Source organism: Hylobates moloch, unplaced genomic scaffold (assembly GCF_009828535.3).
Source record: "Hylobates moloch isolate HMO894 unplaced genomic scaffold, HMol_V3 SCAFFOLD_3, whole genome shotgun sequence".
Lineage (NCBI taxonomy): Eukaryota > Metazoa > Chordata > Mammalia > Primates > Hylobatidae > Hylobates > Hylobates moloch.
The window spans coordinates 37071311-37087236 of record NW_026652278.1 but is presented as its reverse complement, the minus strand read 5'-3'; the positions used below and the strand labels follow the sequence as shown (position 1 = coordinate 37087236).

The 15926-nt window shown below is 47.3% G+C and overlaps 1 protein-coding gene across 3 annotated transcripts in view; it reads right to left on the bottom strand.

Moving 5' to 3' along the window:
- The window catches only part of PIK3AP1 (phosphoinositide-3-kinase adaptor protein 1), a 133541-nt gene that overhangs the window by 11631 nt on the left and 105984 nt on the right, over positions 1-15926 (bottom strand). For 2 of the 3 annotated variants that reach the window (XM_032135508.2, XM_032135518.2), the window contains 4 exons: positions 14876-14948; positions 7649-7804; positions 1964-2034; positions 398-516 (listed from right to left, as the gene is read on the bottom strand). In XM_032135508.2, the coding sequence (XP_031991399.1) occupies positions 398-516; positions 1964-2034; positions 7649-7804; positions 14876-14948 (419 nt within the window). Of the gene's footprint in view, positions 1-397; positions 517-1893; positions 2035-7648; positions 7805-14875; positions 14949-15926 lie in introns of those variants that run through there. The other variant, XM_058436140.1, reaches the window with a different exon arrangement.

Here is a 15926-nt window from a genome sequence, read left to right as displayed (position 1 = left end):
TTTTTTTTTTTTTTTTTTTTTTAAAGACGGAGTCTCGCTCTGTCGCCCAGGCTGGAGTGCAGTGGTGCAATCTCGGCTCACTGCAAGCTCCGCCTCCCGGGTTCACGCCATTCTCCTGCCTCAGCCTCCTGAGTAGCTGGGACTACAGGCGCCCACCACTGCACCTGGCTAATGTTTTTTTTTTTGTATTTTTAGTAGAGACGGGGTTTCACTGTGGTCTCGATCTCCTGACCTCGTGATCCACCCGCCTCGGCCTCCCAAAGTGCTGGGATTACAGGCGTGAGCCACCGCCCCCAGCCTCTGTGCTTATCCTTTAGTCATCTTAGGTGTTTCCAAGTCCTATTCTCCCCTAGGATTCACAGATAAGGGAAAAATTTCGTATCAGTTTTGATGTTACCTCTGTGAGGCAGCTCTCGGAGGCACCCTGGGGGGTCTCTCGAGGGACATGGTGGGTGTCCCATCCACTTGTGGGGGGCCTGGACTGCGGCTTCTGGTAACTTCAGGGACTTCATTATCCTACAGCAAACAAGGTGAGAAAGAAAGGCAAAAACTACATTCAGCAACCAGCATAGCTGGACAACCATAACCCAAAAGCCCCTTGGTCCTCCTTAGGCTGGGGCTGAAGGTTGTTCGCAAATTGATAATCAACCCAGCCATACCTGGCAGCTTTCCATTTCCTCCTGAAGTCACTGAGGAAGATAATCTGGCCCCGATGACCATTAATTGCCTGAATTCTAATTCCTTGCTACTCAAAGTGTACTCTGTGGCTGGTCAGCATCAGCATCAGGTGGAAGCTTATTAGAAATGCCCACCCAAGGACTCTTCTCAGAAGGCTTCAGAGTTGGCAGTGACCCATGTGGCCCCTCCTGCTTGTCCCAGCCACTGGTCCCTGGATCAAGCTAGACACATGTCCCAAATTGGGCCAACCTGAAATGGGGCCTCAACCTAAAGCAGCAACTTACTCCCTGCTCGGAGGCCTACCGGACTCAGGGGACTGTGGAGAAGCAGAAGGCAGTGGTGTGAGGGGAAAGAAAGCAGATGTGCACAGAGAAGCAGACACCAAAGAGCTTTTGGGCCTGGGACACACAGAACAGTGACCCCGGCTCCCTCTGGCAGGTCCTGCAGCTCCTAATCCAGACCCGGAGCATGGCCCCTAACTCTGGATCCCCTGAGACTCACCCGCTCCTTCCCACAGACGCCCCTTTTGGTTTCACTAGTAAGAGTGGATTTCCACCTGTCTATTTCCTTCTTTCCTTTCTTTCCTTCTTTTCTATTTATTGAGGTGAAGTTAACATAAACTTAACCATTTTAAAGTGGACAATTCAGTGGCATTGAGTGTATTTACAATGTTGTGCAACCTCTATCTAGTCTTAAAACATTTTCATCACCCTAAAAAGAAACCCTGTGTGATGGTGAATACTGACTGTCAACTTGATTGGATTGAAGGATGCAAACTATTGATCCTGGATGTGTCTGCGAGGGTGCTGCAAAAGGAGATTAACATTTGAGTCAGTGGGCTGGGGAAGGCAGACCCACCCTTAATCTTCGTGGGCACCATCTAGTCAGCTGCCAGCCAATATAAAGCAGGAAGAAAAATGTGAAAAGGAGAGACTGGCTTAGCCTCCCAGCCTACATCTTTCTCCCATGCTGCATGCTTCCTGCCCTCAAACATTGGACTCCAAGTTCTCCAGTTTTGGGGACTCAGACTGGCTTCCTTGCTCCTCAGCTTGCAGGTGGCCTCTTGTGGGACTCTGATTGTGTGAGTTAATACTACTTAATACACACACACACACACACACACACACACACACACACACACACACATATACACTCTGGCATTTCATATAAATGGAATCCTATAATATATGACCTTTTGCGCCTGGCTCCTTTCACCTGGGTTTCTATCTCTTGCGATGAAATGACTCCTAGGACAAGATAGGTGGGGTGGAGTCCCAGCTCTCACCTCGTTGTCCCCTTCCATCCCGCTGCTCACACTGAGGAGGCTCCGGGTGCTGGAGCGGTTACTCGTGCTACCTAAAGGGTAGAAAGAAAATCAGCTGGATTGAGGATTCTTTCAGGCTAAAATAAAATAGAGAACTCTAGAACTTATTTAGTTTTATTGATATAAATAATACATAAGCTGTAAGTATGGGGTTCTTCCAACTTTGGCCATCTTATACTTTTTGTTTTTTTAGAGACAAGGTCTTGCTGGAGTGCAGTGGCATGATCACAGCTCACGGTAGCCTCAAACTCCTGGACACAAACGATCCTCCTGCCTTAGCCCCCCTAAGTAGCTGGTACTACAGGCATGTGCCACCACACCCAGCCAATTTTTTTTTTTTTTTTTTGTAGCAACAGGATCTCACTCTGTTGCGCAGGCTGGTCTTCAACTCTTGGGCTCAAGCGCTCCTCCTGCCTCAGCCTCTCAAAGTGCTAGAATTACAAGTGTGAGCCACTATGTCCAGCCTAATACCATTTCATTAGAGTTCAGTTTTTCTTTCAGCATGAAACGAAATTATTCACTTTTTGATGACTAACTTTGGCATTACTGCTACCATTGAGTGAGGGCTTTGAAAATGTGATTGCCACTTAACCCCTATGAAAATCCTGTTTGATATTAGTGCTCCAATTTGAAGGACAAGACAGCAAAGGTTTTCTGATTCTCAGCTCTTCAGTGGTATTTCTAAAATCTGCAAACTAACTTTGTTGCTGTAGTTTTTTACTTAGGAATTCAATTAGCAAACAGGTATGTATCACCCATGCAGACAGGCCTTGTAATAAGGGGCCAGACCCTCTGACACAAAACAAAATGCAAAATACACAACTCAAAAGTATAATTTTTTTTCCCCCTGAGACTGAGTTTTGCTCTGTTACCCAGGCTGGAGTGCAGTGGCACGATCTCAGCTCACTGCAACCTCCGCCTCCCAGGTTCAAGGGATTCTCCTGCCTCAGCCTCCCAAGTAGCTGGTACTACAGGCACGTGCCACCATGCCTGGCTAGTTTTTGTATTTTTAGTAGAGACAGCGTTTCATCATGTTGGCCAGGCTGGTCTCAAACTCCTGACTTCATGATCCGCCCACCTCGGCCTCCCAAAGAGCTGGGATTACAGGTGTGAGCCACCATGCCCGGCCCTCAAAAGTATAATTTATGTTCATGGTCAGAATTGTGACTGTGAGTTTAGGCACTTGAGGCTTTTCAGTTGGGAACTTATCACCTGTATCATTAGAATGGCACCATCCAATAGAACTTTCAGGACATCTTTTACTGTGTGTATCTAATATGGTAGCAAGTGGGAAACATGGCTAGTTCAACCAAGGAAATGAATTTCAAATTTTATTTAGTTGTAATTAACTTAAAAATGTAAATAACCGCATGTGGCCAGTGGCTACCATACCGGACAGCACAGCATTAGAATAAGCCCCAGCACATGGTGATCTAGCAGAGAAGAAGAAAAAATAAGAGTTAATCAACAAAAACAAGGAGATCTTAACTTTAATTTTCCAATATTCTCACTAACAACATAGTCAAGATCTTAGGTTTGCTGAATTTCCACTTCAAATAGCTCCTGGTCATGTAAGTTTATAGGTAGTCAAAAAGTAGTTCTGACTGCATTCTGGTATCAACTTTGACCGAATTAATTTAGATGTTAGCTTGAATAGAAAAGGTTAAGATTATAATTTTGAATTCTTTTTTGGGGACAGATTTTTAAATAAAATAATACATCAAAATGTTTCTATAATCTAGGGGATGCAGAAATTGTTTATTAAGGAACATGATCCGGGTGAGGTGGCTCACGCCTGTAACCCCTACACTTTGGGAGGCTGAGGCAGGTGGATCACGAGGTCAGCAGTTCAAGACCAGCCTGGCCAAGATGGTGAAACCCTGTATCTACTAAAAATACAAAAATTAGCTGGGCGTGGTCACGGGTGCCTGTAATTCCAGCTACTTAGGAGACTGAGGCAGAGAACTGCTTGAACCCGGGAGGCAGAGATTGCAGTGAGCCGAGATCATGCCACTGCACTTCAGCCTGGGCGACAGAGCGAGACTCCGTCTCAAAAACAAAAAGGAACATGTGATCCTGTCCCTTTCTACTCGTTACCCATACACAACACTGTTCAAGGACCAGGCTGTCTTTTTCTCCCTACTCTTCCCAGCCCACTCCTGTCCACAAGTCTAAAACCTCCTCAGTCTCCAAGGCTCAGCACAAATGCCACCAAAACCTCCCCACATTCCCCCAACTAAAAGTAGCCCCTCGGGCCCACGGGCCCCCATCCCTCTGTGGCTAAGCCTCCCCATGCCATTCCTCATTGTTCATCACATTCCCTTACGATGAGCCATAATCCTTTTGAAGGTTATCTACTAGCAAGAAGTCATAAAGCTGCCACAGGCACCGGCTCCGTGACTCCGGAAACTCATAACCATCAGTTCCCACTGTCCCTTCTGCTGGCATTCTTAAATTTTCAACCCCAATGTTTGGCTCTGAACCTTGGCCCTGGCCCTCCTCCTCTCCAGGCTGATGACTTGCTTGCCCAAATCCCCTCTAGGCTACACAGTTGTTAGGAGACTCTGGCCCTAGCTCCCATCATCTTCACACTTGCCAGGGGGAAGGGGGGCAGTGCCCACCCCTTGGTAGGCTTCTACCATCAGGGGAGAAGTATCGGACAAGCATATAACACCATGCTCCTCTTGTACTTTCTCTCCTTGTACAAGCCGCCTGAAGACAGGCTCTGGTTCTTTTTCATCTTTGGTTCTCTAGCGTACAGTCTAGCTCAGTATACACAGAGCTGTCCTCAGTATTTGGTGGATCAATGAGTGAGAGAAAAAAATGACCATATAAAAGTATAATATGATTCTTAAGAAACTTGGTTACACTTGAAACTAGCGTCTGTTTTAAAAAAGAAAGAAAGAAAAAAGAAACTTGGGCAGACAACCTAGGAGGTTCAACAGCCTTTCTGTTATGAAATTTTTGTTCTCTTAAACATAACACTAATATCTGGCGCTTGAATTTTTAGTTATAACCAGATTTAACCTGCAACTGTTTTTCTGTGGTTCCCAAGAGATGACAGCTGCATCATCATAAAAACAGTGCTTCTTTTAAGATGTGATTCAGGGGGTTAAGGGGCAGTTGGTGGGTAAGCTGGGCCATCCTCACTCTCCCTCCCTGCCATGGGAACTATTTCTATTTGGAAGGCAGTACACCCCCACAGTTAAAAGCACAGGAAGATATGGATGTGAACCCCAGACCCCCTGCTTGCTTGCCAAGAGACTTGGGGCAAGTCGCCTACCCTTTCTGCTCCATTTTCTTATCTAGAAACTCACAGCACTGCTGTATAAAATGAACCCGAAAATATGGTGACATGCTTGGCACAGGGCATGCAAAGAGAAAGCATTTGATTAATGGAAGCAGCTATCTATACCATTATCCATTTCAAGATGGTAGACTAACCACCGGTGACCCCCAGTCAACCCCCCGCCCAGGATCCACACCTTTGTATGCTCCTGCCCCCTGCCGCACTCTAGCTTAGCCATGTGACCTGCTTTGGCCAATATGGCATTAGCAAGTGTGATGCAAGCCAAAGCTTGATGGGCAGTAGCACACTGGAGCTTTTCCTTTAGGCCTATTCCCTCTCCAGATCTTGTTGCCACATAAAAGGCTATGAATTAAAGGCCACGTGTAGAGAGGCCCCGGAGGATGAGAGGTTTCCTTGGATGTTCCAGCCCAAGCAGGGCTTACTGCCGAATGCTGGCTCATGAGTGACCCCAGCCGATGCCACAGAGGAAAGATGAACCACCGTCCACACTGAGTCCTGTTTAAGTTGTAGGATAAGGCATAAATAAGGGTTATTTTAAGCCACTACGTTTTGGCATGGTTTATTGCATGGCAAGAGATAACGGAAACTGTATAAGAGGGGCCGGGTGCAGACTACAGCCACAAAGTAGAGTAAAACCCATTGGTCTGTCATTTAGTAACATTTTCTAACCAGATGAGCCAGCCAACCCTGGGCACTACACCACTGCACAAGGGGAAAAGTACAGTTTATTCTTCCCATCTTCTCCTCACCCCAGGCTATCCCCCAAAAAACATATACGCAAAATCTGTTCAATTACTCTGAACCTGAAATTAGTGCATTTCTCTTGTTAAATTTCCAGCTGTCACTCTCCTCCTCCGCCCTGGGATGCACTGTTCTCACCCTGAGAGGGTTCTACCACTTCTCCTCTCCTCCGCCACAGGTCTGAGAGACAGAGATAGCCACCTGTCCCTTGCTCCTTCTGCCATCTGTGATCCCTGAGGACATCTCTCCCATTTCTGAACTTGTCAGAATTCTCAAATTGCCCCCGGTGGGCTTTGCATACAAATCACCCCCATTATGTAAGAGGAAGTTTTCTCCTCTGTCCAGACTAGACTTCCCAGGCAGTCATGTGATAGGCTGTGGGTCTGTTTTGACAGGTAACGATGGCAGAGACATTCACCGGAAAGAGAAAGGAGCTAGGATCTACTCGCACCTTTGCCATTCACTGGATATGTAACCTTGGGCAAAATTCTCTCTCATTCTGGGTCACAAATACCCCATCTATAAAGGATGAAGGAAAACTAGCTCAGAGGTTCTTGACCTAAGTCCATGGGTGGGCAAAATTGTGTGTGTGTGCACACAGACACATGCATACACCTGTGCATGTGTCTGGGGGACACAGCCAAAGTATGTATCAGATCCTCAAGGGGCTTTGTGATGCAGAAAAGATTAAGAACCCTAGGGTTAGATAACCTTCCTGCTCCAACATGCGTTATGGGGTTCTCTGCCCGACATTTAAGGAGATACGAGTCCTGAAATTCAGCTGCTCTCTGGCTCTTTTATTGCTTTCCTACCTGTTTTGTTAGCACTGAAATGTATGAAAGAAGAGAACTCACTCAATCTATGTGGCTGTGAAGCCAATGTGTCTGGAGTCAGCTAACACTGCCCTGGATACGGGAACAAAGCCCTCAGCTCCTGCCTGGTGCATCAGGCTGTATTGTCTGTGCAATCAGATGACTATTGAAGCTTTCCAGCCAAAAGGAAGACATTTCCTAATTAGATCCTCAACCTGCCTGTAAAGTTGGAATGTTCAAATTTGAGTTCATTATTTTCTTTTTTTCTTCTTTCTTTTTATTTTACCTGAGTCCATTGTTTTCTGATATTTCTGACTCTGTGCCCTTTCCTTTGCTTTATCATAGTTGAGGAATCAGCAAAGAATGGTGGCTAAGAGACACCATTAGCTATTTAACCTAGGCCAGAGCACTAAGCCTCTTGCTTCCTCCTCAGTAAACAAAGATGACAGTCCCTATTTCGTAGAGCTTCAGTGAGAATTAAATTAGATAATCTATAAAGAGGCTTAGAATATAGTAAATGCTCAATAAATGTTAACTATTAGTATTAGGTTTTGATATTTAGAAAAGGGCTGGAGTAATAATTATCACGTAACTGGGCTTCATGGGATACAAAGCAAACCTCATAGTCAAACAGTAACTCGGCCCCACCTTTTACACCTCTCAAACCCAAACCAGTCCCCACTGGAGATCTCCTGGGCTCTTAAGAGGATGTTTCCTAAGGTCCAAGGGTGCCAGCTGGAGCCCAGTCGAGAAGACCCCACCCCCGTACCCCCAGCTGCTCACTTGCTGTGCTGGAGGTGCTGTCTGTTTTCCAGTCTCCTCGTCTCAGCTCCGTCCTGGGGGGAATGACACTTTTCCTGGGGCCACTCTCATAGACTCCAAACTCCACTTTCGCAGGCAGGTGCTGTGAGTGCCGAATTGGGACCGTGATCTCCAAGTCTGGAATTGGAGGAAAGAGGGATAAGCTGTCAAGACACCAGACTGTCACCTGCCAAGCTGCTCAGCGGCTTCCCTCCACCTGCCTCTCTCAGGAGCCTGCAGGGGAAGGGGAAGGGGAAGGGAAAAGACAATGGGAGAGGGAGGGGCCCTGGGTTGGTGGCCCCCTCCCCTTCAGCACTGAAACTACTGAATCCTGTGTGGCTGTCACTGAGAGACTGAAGAGAGAAATAGAATAATGTGAGAAAGGGACAGAGAAGCGCTTCTGCATCAGGGAGTGGAAAGAACAAACCATGAGAGAAAGGTTTGGGCTCTCAGCCCTGCCACTTAGCAGCTGTGGAACTCCAGCAAGACAGTTCTCCTCTCTGAATCACTCCCCTTATCTGAGGAGGGGTATGTGCATCCTTGACTGTAATAACAGGCTGCCCTATGCACCAAGCAGAGTTCTGAGAGCTATGGTATTTTTCATTCATTTAACCCCCACAACACCCAAGAAATAAATATTATTATCATCAATGCCAGCAGAAACTAAGGTACAGAGAAGTGATGTAGCATGTCCTGTCAAATAGCTGGTAAGTGGCAGAGCTGGGATTTGAACCCAGGCTCCAGAGTCCAGGCTCTTAACCTCTGCTTGTATAGCCTGTTGGTCTCTGCATAAGGAATGGATAGTGGGTGGGTGGGTGTGGGCTGGGTGGCCCACAAGCACAGTAATGACCCAGAAAGCTAATGAAAGGAGGTCCTTCAGGCCTATGAAAGATTTTGTGACTTGCAAGGCCCATGAGGTAAAGAGAGCTGATGTCTTTGTTGAACAAAGCACTGACCTGACCTCCTTACTGGCTTAGCCCTGCCCGAGAGTTGTCTCCATTCCTCCCTACGTTTCCAATGCTGGGTTCTAGGAGCAGAAAACAGCAACTCTGATGAGTAGAAAAAAAGTCTGGGGGCAGCAGCACCAACTTCCTCCTGAAGGCAAGATGTGCTCCTGCCTCAAGACTCCCCCGGCCTGGGACCTTCTCAAGCCCAGGGGCAGGGTTTATACAGCGGTGGCTGTACAAACTTGGGTAGAAGAGGTGTTAGCTTTGGGGACGTGTGCTTTTATCTTCTGGTACCACTTCCTCCTCCACCTCTACCCTTCTAGGGGACAGGCGTGGCAGGAAGTTCAGAGAGTCCAGGGGCAGAGGTGGCTCCACCTACCAAAGCCAGAAATCTGGTGGGGTGAATGGATAAACTGGGACAGGATGAAGGAGCAGCGAGAGAACAGGGCACACCAAGTCCCCCAGAACATTCTGCACAGAGAATGATCAGAGTGGATTGTTGGCTTGCATAGGCACGAGCCTTCCTCATCTGGAGACTCCAGCTCCAGGTGTAGTGTATGGTCCAAGTGTCCAACCAGCTTCCTAGGGTTTTGTGTAATCCAGGTCCTTTTCACATGCTAGGGCTCTCTTGGCTACAACCATGCCGTGGAAGCACCCACCCCAGCTTGGAGCTACTTGGGCAAAAGATAGCCAGGGGCACTCTCACATGGGTGGCACCCTCACATGGGTGGCACCCACAGTATCTTAGAGACCAAACGAGTGTCAGTCTTTTTTTTGTTCCTTCCTGCTCTGACTTAGATTTTTAAAAATCATTGTTTGTTTGAAGGCCGGGCGCGGTGGCTCACGTGACGGAAGCTCGCTGTGTCGCCAGGCTCGAGTGCAGTGGCGCCATCTTGGCTCACTTCAACCTCTGCCTCCTGGGTTCAAGCAATTCTCCTGCCTCAGCCTCCCGAGTAGCTGGGACTACAGGCACACACCGCCACGCCCAACTCATTTTTGCATTTTTAGTAGAGACGGGTTTCACCATGTTGGCCAGGATGGTCTCAATCTCTTGACCTCATGATCCACCCACCTCAGCCTCCCAAACTGCTGGGATTACAGGCATGCGCCACCACACCCAGCCAAAAATCACTTTTTTTTTTTTTTTTTTTGAGACGGAGTCTTGCTCTGTCGCCCAGGCTGGAGTGCAGTGGCACAATCTCGGCTCACTGTAAGCTCCGCCTCCCGGGTTCACGCCATTCTCCTGCCTCAGCCTCTCCGAGTAGCTGGGACTACAGGTGCTCGCCACCACGCCCGGCTAATTTTTTGTATTTTTAGTAGAGACGGGGTTTCACCATGGTCTCGATCTCCTGACCTTGTGATCCGCCTGCCTTGGCCTCCCAAAGTGCTGGGATTAGAAGCGTGAGCCACCGCGCCCGGCCCAAAAATCACTTTTTTAAAAGGGAGATTCCGGTCTGCTTAATTAACTTCAAGGAGGCAATTTTTTAACCTCAGCTAGTTCTATAAAGAAGGAAAGTAAAATACACAGGAAAAAATAGGGAGTCAAAAGTTCAAAAAATCAGGTAGAACCAGTCTGAATGTTTATAAAATCCTGATATTCTTGGAATAAAGGTACAATGCTAGGAATAGTTATCATGATTATATTGCATAGTGTTTTCCCAAAGTGCATTTATATGCATTATTATACCTCCTTTAAACTTCATGACTTCTCCATTAAGTAGGTAAGTCAGGTTATAGCCCCCAGTGAGGAAACTGAGGCACAGAGTGGTTAAAGGAATTGGATCATAAAGTGATTCAGTGACAAAGCAGGAATCAGAACCCAAGTTTCCTGGGACCCGGTTAGCTCCTCTATGTCCTGCTCCACAGGACACACCCAGAACACAAATATTGATTATCTTCTCTGTGAGGCCATGGCTCTCACCAGCCCTTCTCTAATTTCCTACGCCATCAACGCTCTGTACCAGCCCAGTAAGAGCAAACAAACCCCTGGGGTTGGAGAAAAACAGGCAAGTTATTAAGAACAGTCTTAATTTTTAATTCTCTTTGGCATTCTAACCCAAATTAAAGATTAATATTTTTTCCCTAAGGCAAACAAAGTTCTCAAATGAAGAGTCAGTCATTGTGTTTAGAATGGGTTATATTCTTAGAAAAGATCCTTTAAGCACAAACATTATTCATCAACTCTAATTTTCCTATAGATTAATGTTATCGTGTGTCAATAATATGTCATATTTACTCAACCATAAATGATGCCCTCTCTTTGGCAAATGCTGCCCTTTAACCTCAGCATGCAGTACAGGGTCCAACTTCCAATTGCCTGAGGCTGTTTCTCATAGCAGAATAATAAGTGCCTCTCCCCAAGCAGGCCTCCACCAACGGCTGATGGGGGCTGGTGTATAAATGTCCCAGCTGTATCCTTGCTCAGGTGGGTGTTCTCCACTGACTCCTCCCTGTCTCACTTCTCCATCCCCTACCACATTTCCTGGGATCACCTCCCACACCAGCTATTTGCTTTCAAATCCTTATCAGGGGAGAAAAGTTCTAGAAATGGAAGTGGTAGTGCTGGCACAACACTGTTAATGTCTTCTTTATGCCACTGAATTCTATTCTTTTTTTTTTTTTTTTTTTTTGAGACAGAGTCTCTCACTGTCGCCCAGGCTGGAGTGCAGTGGTGCGATCTTGGCTCACTGCAATCTCCGCCTCCCAGGTTCGAGCGATTCTCCTGCCTTAGCCTCCTGAGTAGCTGGGACTAGAGGCACTTGCCACTACACCCAGTTTAATTTTTGTATTTTTGGTAGAGACAAGGTTTTGCCATGTTGGCCAGGCTGCTCTCGAACCCCTGGCCTCAAGTGATCCTCCCACTTCGGCCTCCCAAAGTGCCGGGATTACACTTTGGGTAATCCTGGGTGCCACTGCACCCAGCCTGAATTATGCACTTAAAAATGGTTCAAATGGTAAATTTTATGCTATGTATATTTTATTACACTAAACACCACAAACAAGGAGGCCCTTGGGGCTGACAGGCAGAACGTTCTCCCATATAGATTGCTTGCCGTCCCCGGTCATTCTTGTTTGGTATCAAATTATATACAGTTTAATCTCTCAATAGTTATGACATTGATTAAAGCCCCTGATACAAGAAGTACAAACACTTAACACTCCTCTCCCCAAAATATCTTTGTCAGAGGGTCTACTTCTTGGGGAGTGGCGGATAGGGGCTGGAGATGGGCAAACTAAGCCATGCTCTTTTGGAAAAATGTAGACATTGACCACTCTAATTTAAACCATAGCTACTGGTGGGTATAAATCACTTGTTCAGAGCCTGAACAGCCTTGGGTGAACCTTGCATAATGTTTCAGAACTTGTGGTTCATTTTGGATGGCCCTGCCTGAGAGGACCTCAGCTGGTGTGTGGGCCTCTGTGTAATCACGAGTGTGGACACTTTTAGGAGTACTCCCATGTGCCAGGCACTGTGCTAGGCACTGGTTATACCCTAACTCATTCAATGCTCCCTAATGCGGTGGGCACTTTCACTTTTACCATTTTGCAAAGGAGGACTGAGGCTCAGGAAGGTGACATATCTTGCCCACAGCTCCCAGCTAGTGAGGGGTAAGCAGTGAGCAGTAATTTGACCCCAACCTCGCTGGCCCCAGAGTCTATCCCTGTACCCCTCTACTCCTCTGCATGTGCATCTGTCCTGCTTCAGTACCTCCAGTGGCACCAGGTGGAGCCCAGATGAGTGGTCAGGATGTGATGAGACCCAGAAGGCTCAGGTCTTGAGCCCAGACGGCTGAGCACACGTGACTCCAACACTAGGACTCCTGGGCCTTCAAACACTGGTTGCACCGCCAAATCACAGGTTTCTTGATGCTGTCTGTATTTAAAAACCTGAAATGTCTCATTCCATCAAGGTTTCTATCTTTGGGCTCATGGACTCTAGTTTTAAAAAGCATCTCAGCTCTTTTATCACTGAGACCCCTATTATCTGACCCTAGGATGACTGTGCAGATCTCGAAACAGCTTTTCTGCCTTCTCTCCTTTCTCTTCCTCTCAACCAGGAGGACAGACAAGTGTGAACTCAGGTACCGGCAGCATAAATTTAAAATCCAGACATCCAAGCAGAAGACATAGGATGACCTGTCTGACCTTCTGCGATGGTTAAAACCTCTTAACCCCTCTTCTCCCAAAATCATTAACATTCACTAGGTTAGTACTACCTTCAAAACACTGTGTTAGGCATGGTGGAACAGACCCTAGTAGGGAAAGCCAGACCTGTGTGAATACAAAGATAACTGACTCATTAGCTACCAGATGGTGAAGCTAGTGTCTCATAGGTCTCTGTATTTGGCAGGGTGCCTGGTGCTTGTTAAGTGTGGAATGAATGAGTGGTGTCACCAAACAGTTTCCTGAAACCGACCATTCCAACAAAGCCTTCTAGAACTCCATCACTGTACTGTTCTGCACACTGGGGACTCCAGGGAGCACACAGTACACAAGTTTTTGCCCATGTGGAGCTTCTAGTGGAAGGGAGATGGGGTGTTGGACCATAACCTTGAGAACAGAAACCAAAGATGATTCCAGTTTGTGATATGTGAAAAGAGAGGACGCCAGGGAACAGAAAGTGAGTTGTGGAGGCCTACTCTGGAGAGAATGGCAGAGAAGGCCTCTGACGAGGAGATGCCACACTGAACTCTGAAGGATGAAAAGGGCCTGAAGGTGAAGATATGGGGAAAGGCAGGGGAATGGCAAGTGCACAGGCCCTGAGGGAGAAATGCTCTTGGCTTGTTAGAGCAATAAAAAGGAGCCCAGGGACTGCGGCACAGCGTTTAGGGGAGAATGGAGGATGAGCTCAGGGGTCAGATCACATAGGGCCTTGTAGGCTGTGAGCAGGAATGTGATTTTACCCTGAGTGGGACAGGAGCCCCTGGAAGGCTTTGATCAAGGGCATGGCATTATCTGACTTTTAAATTTTTTAAACATCATTGGCTACAATGGGTTAACTATAAAGGGGCAAGAGTGAACATGGGGAGATGACTGAGTGGCTACTCCCTTAGTTTAGGCAAGAGATGATGTGGCTTGGCTGCAGCAGTGCCATAGGAGATGGTTAGAAATGACCAGATTTAGGATGCGCTTTGGAGGCAGAACATCTGTGGACTGCTGATGGCTTGGATGAAGGAATGAGGTGATAGCAACCAGAGACAGAAAAAGAGAAGTGCCAGATGAATGGAAGGGGTGGGAGGTCCCACATATGCTTGAATGAGGAAGAAATACCATGGCCTAGAGTGGTCCAGGAAGGTGTTACTGAGAAGGGGCTGCCAGGGCTGGGTCTTGCAGCCCAGTAGTTTTCATACAGGTGAGAAGGAAGAGGCATGGCATGAGCAAGGGGCCCATGGCAGGAGAGAATGTCCCCTTTGGAGACCAGGGTGTTACCAGCCCAGCTACATTCATGGGAAGTCAGGCAGTTGATGGCAGCTGGAGAGAGACTGTGGAAGCTGTGCACAAACAGGGCTAGATTTTAACTTGGTTCTTCATGTAATAGGGCTCCATTCAAGATCTGAGTGCCTCTGAAAGCCTTCTCCTGCATGCTCGTCTTGCTATAAGGCTGGCCTCGGTTAATCACAGAGGACCACTATGCCAGAGGCTCTCTGTGGGAAGATGCATTATGGGTAAACGCCAACTTCTTGCTCAAGGGTGGTGATGCCACATGGCTGGCACGGGGGTAGGCTTAAGGGGAGCGGGGGCCCAGTCCGTAGTGCACACCACTGGAATTTGTGGCCCTGCTATTGCACTGTGGAAGCCCTGCTACACCTGGGGCATGGGCTTCTGAAGCACTGTATGGTGTGGATGCAGATGACGCCATTGCTCACCAGAATCAGAAACAGACACACTGTGTAAATGAGATTTTCTCCTTTCTCTGCTTAAAAAACATATGTCCTCCTAATTGCCAAGGGGAGAGTCAGGTGTCTGCAGAGGAAGTATCACCATCCTATTTGAGTGAAAAGGTGGAAGGATGCAGAGTTGAATCCACTTATTCACTTCTGAGCATGTCTTATGTACGAGGTACCAGATTGTTTACAGAATAAATAAGATATAACCATTGTCCAAAAGGCCTTTACAGTCTAGTGGGGGACCCAGATCTGTAAACAGTGTGATGAGTGCTGGGCAAGTGGTCTGCCCACTCAGGCCATAGCCAAAAGGAGAGTCAAAGACAACAGATGACAGCAATGTCCCACACAATGCAGCACCCTGGGAAGCCACATACCTGTCTGCTTTCCTGATTTTTGCTTCTCTCTCTGTCTTCGGGTGATGCTGTCTCTTAGCCGTTTAAGATTTTCCTGGAAAAAAATTTGGTTTATTGTTTAAGTGTACAAGAGGATGATACCCTCTGGACATGAGAGTTCCTTTCAGATTGTATGCTGTTTGCAGGGTATATCACATTGCAGTCACATTTACAACATGAAAATGAGGCTCAGCGCATTCACAGTCAGCCCCCAGAGAAATCCAAATACTCACAGAATCTGTGCCTGAAAAGCAGATATCTCTTCCACAAGAAAGTGTCTTTCCTCCCCTCTGGTTCCCAGCTCTGTTCTATATGGCCCCGCTCATGTATGCCTCTTAGCCCAGCTCACAAATACCCCACAGGTATTCCTGTCTCTGAGACTGTGTTCTCACATCACTCCCCTGACCTTCAGGGATGTTGGTTCCTCTCCACGAGTCTGGATCAAGGCCCACTTTCTCCCTGAAGCCTCCCCAGATATACCAACCATCCAGCACTTGGGCTATGCTGCCCCATCGTGTGTGCACACTCTTGTGCCTTGCCTCTTCGAGATACTGTGAGCTCTTCAAGGTCGAGAGACCAGGTCTTGTACCTTTCCATAATCCTGCCATCTGGTCCATTGTAGTCATTCAATAAATGTTGAATAGATATGTAAGGGTCAAGATTGTTGCTATTTTAGTCAATTAACAATAACCCCGAAGTTAAGTGCCTGGGCATTCTAGGGAAAATGTCCAGACGATCTGGCTGGAGCAGAAGGTTCATGTGGGGGAGTCACAGGAGGCCAAACTGGAAAGGGGGGTTGGTCTGCAGCTGCAGGTTGAAGAGACTGAGCTGTGTCCAGGAGGTAGCAGGGAAACACTGAACATTGTGAGCTTGTCATGGCTTTAAGGTTCTAGTGAACTAGAGAAGAAGGAACAGAGGCCAGCAGACCTTCTTGGAGACTATGGAGTATGCCAGACACAGGCAACAGAAGCTGACATGCAGACGTGGCTGGGGGAATGGAGAGACAGGAGCAGATGCAAGAGGACAAATGCCG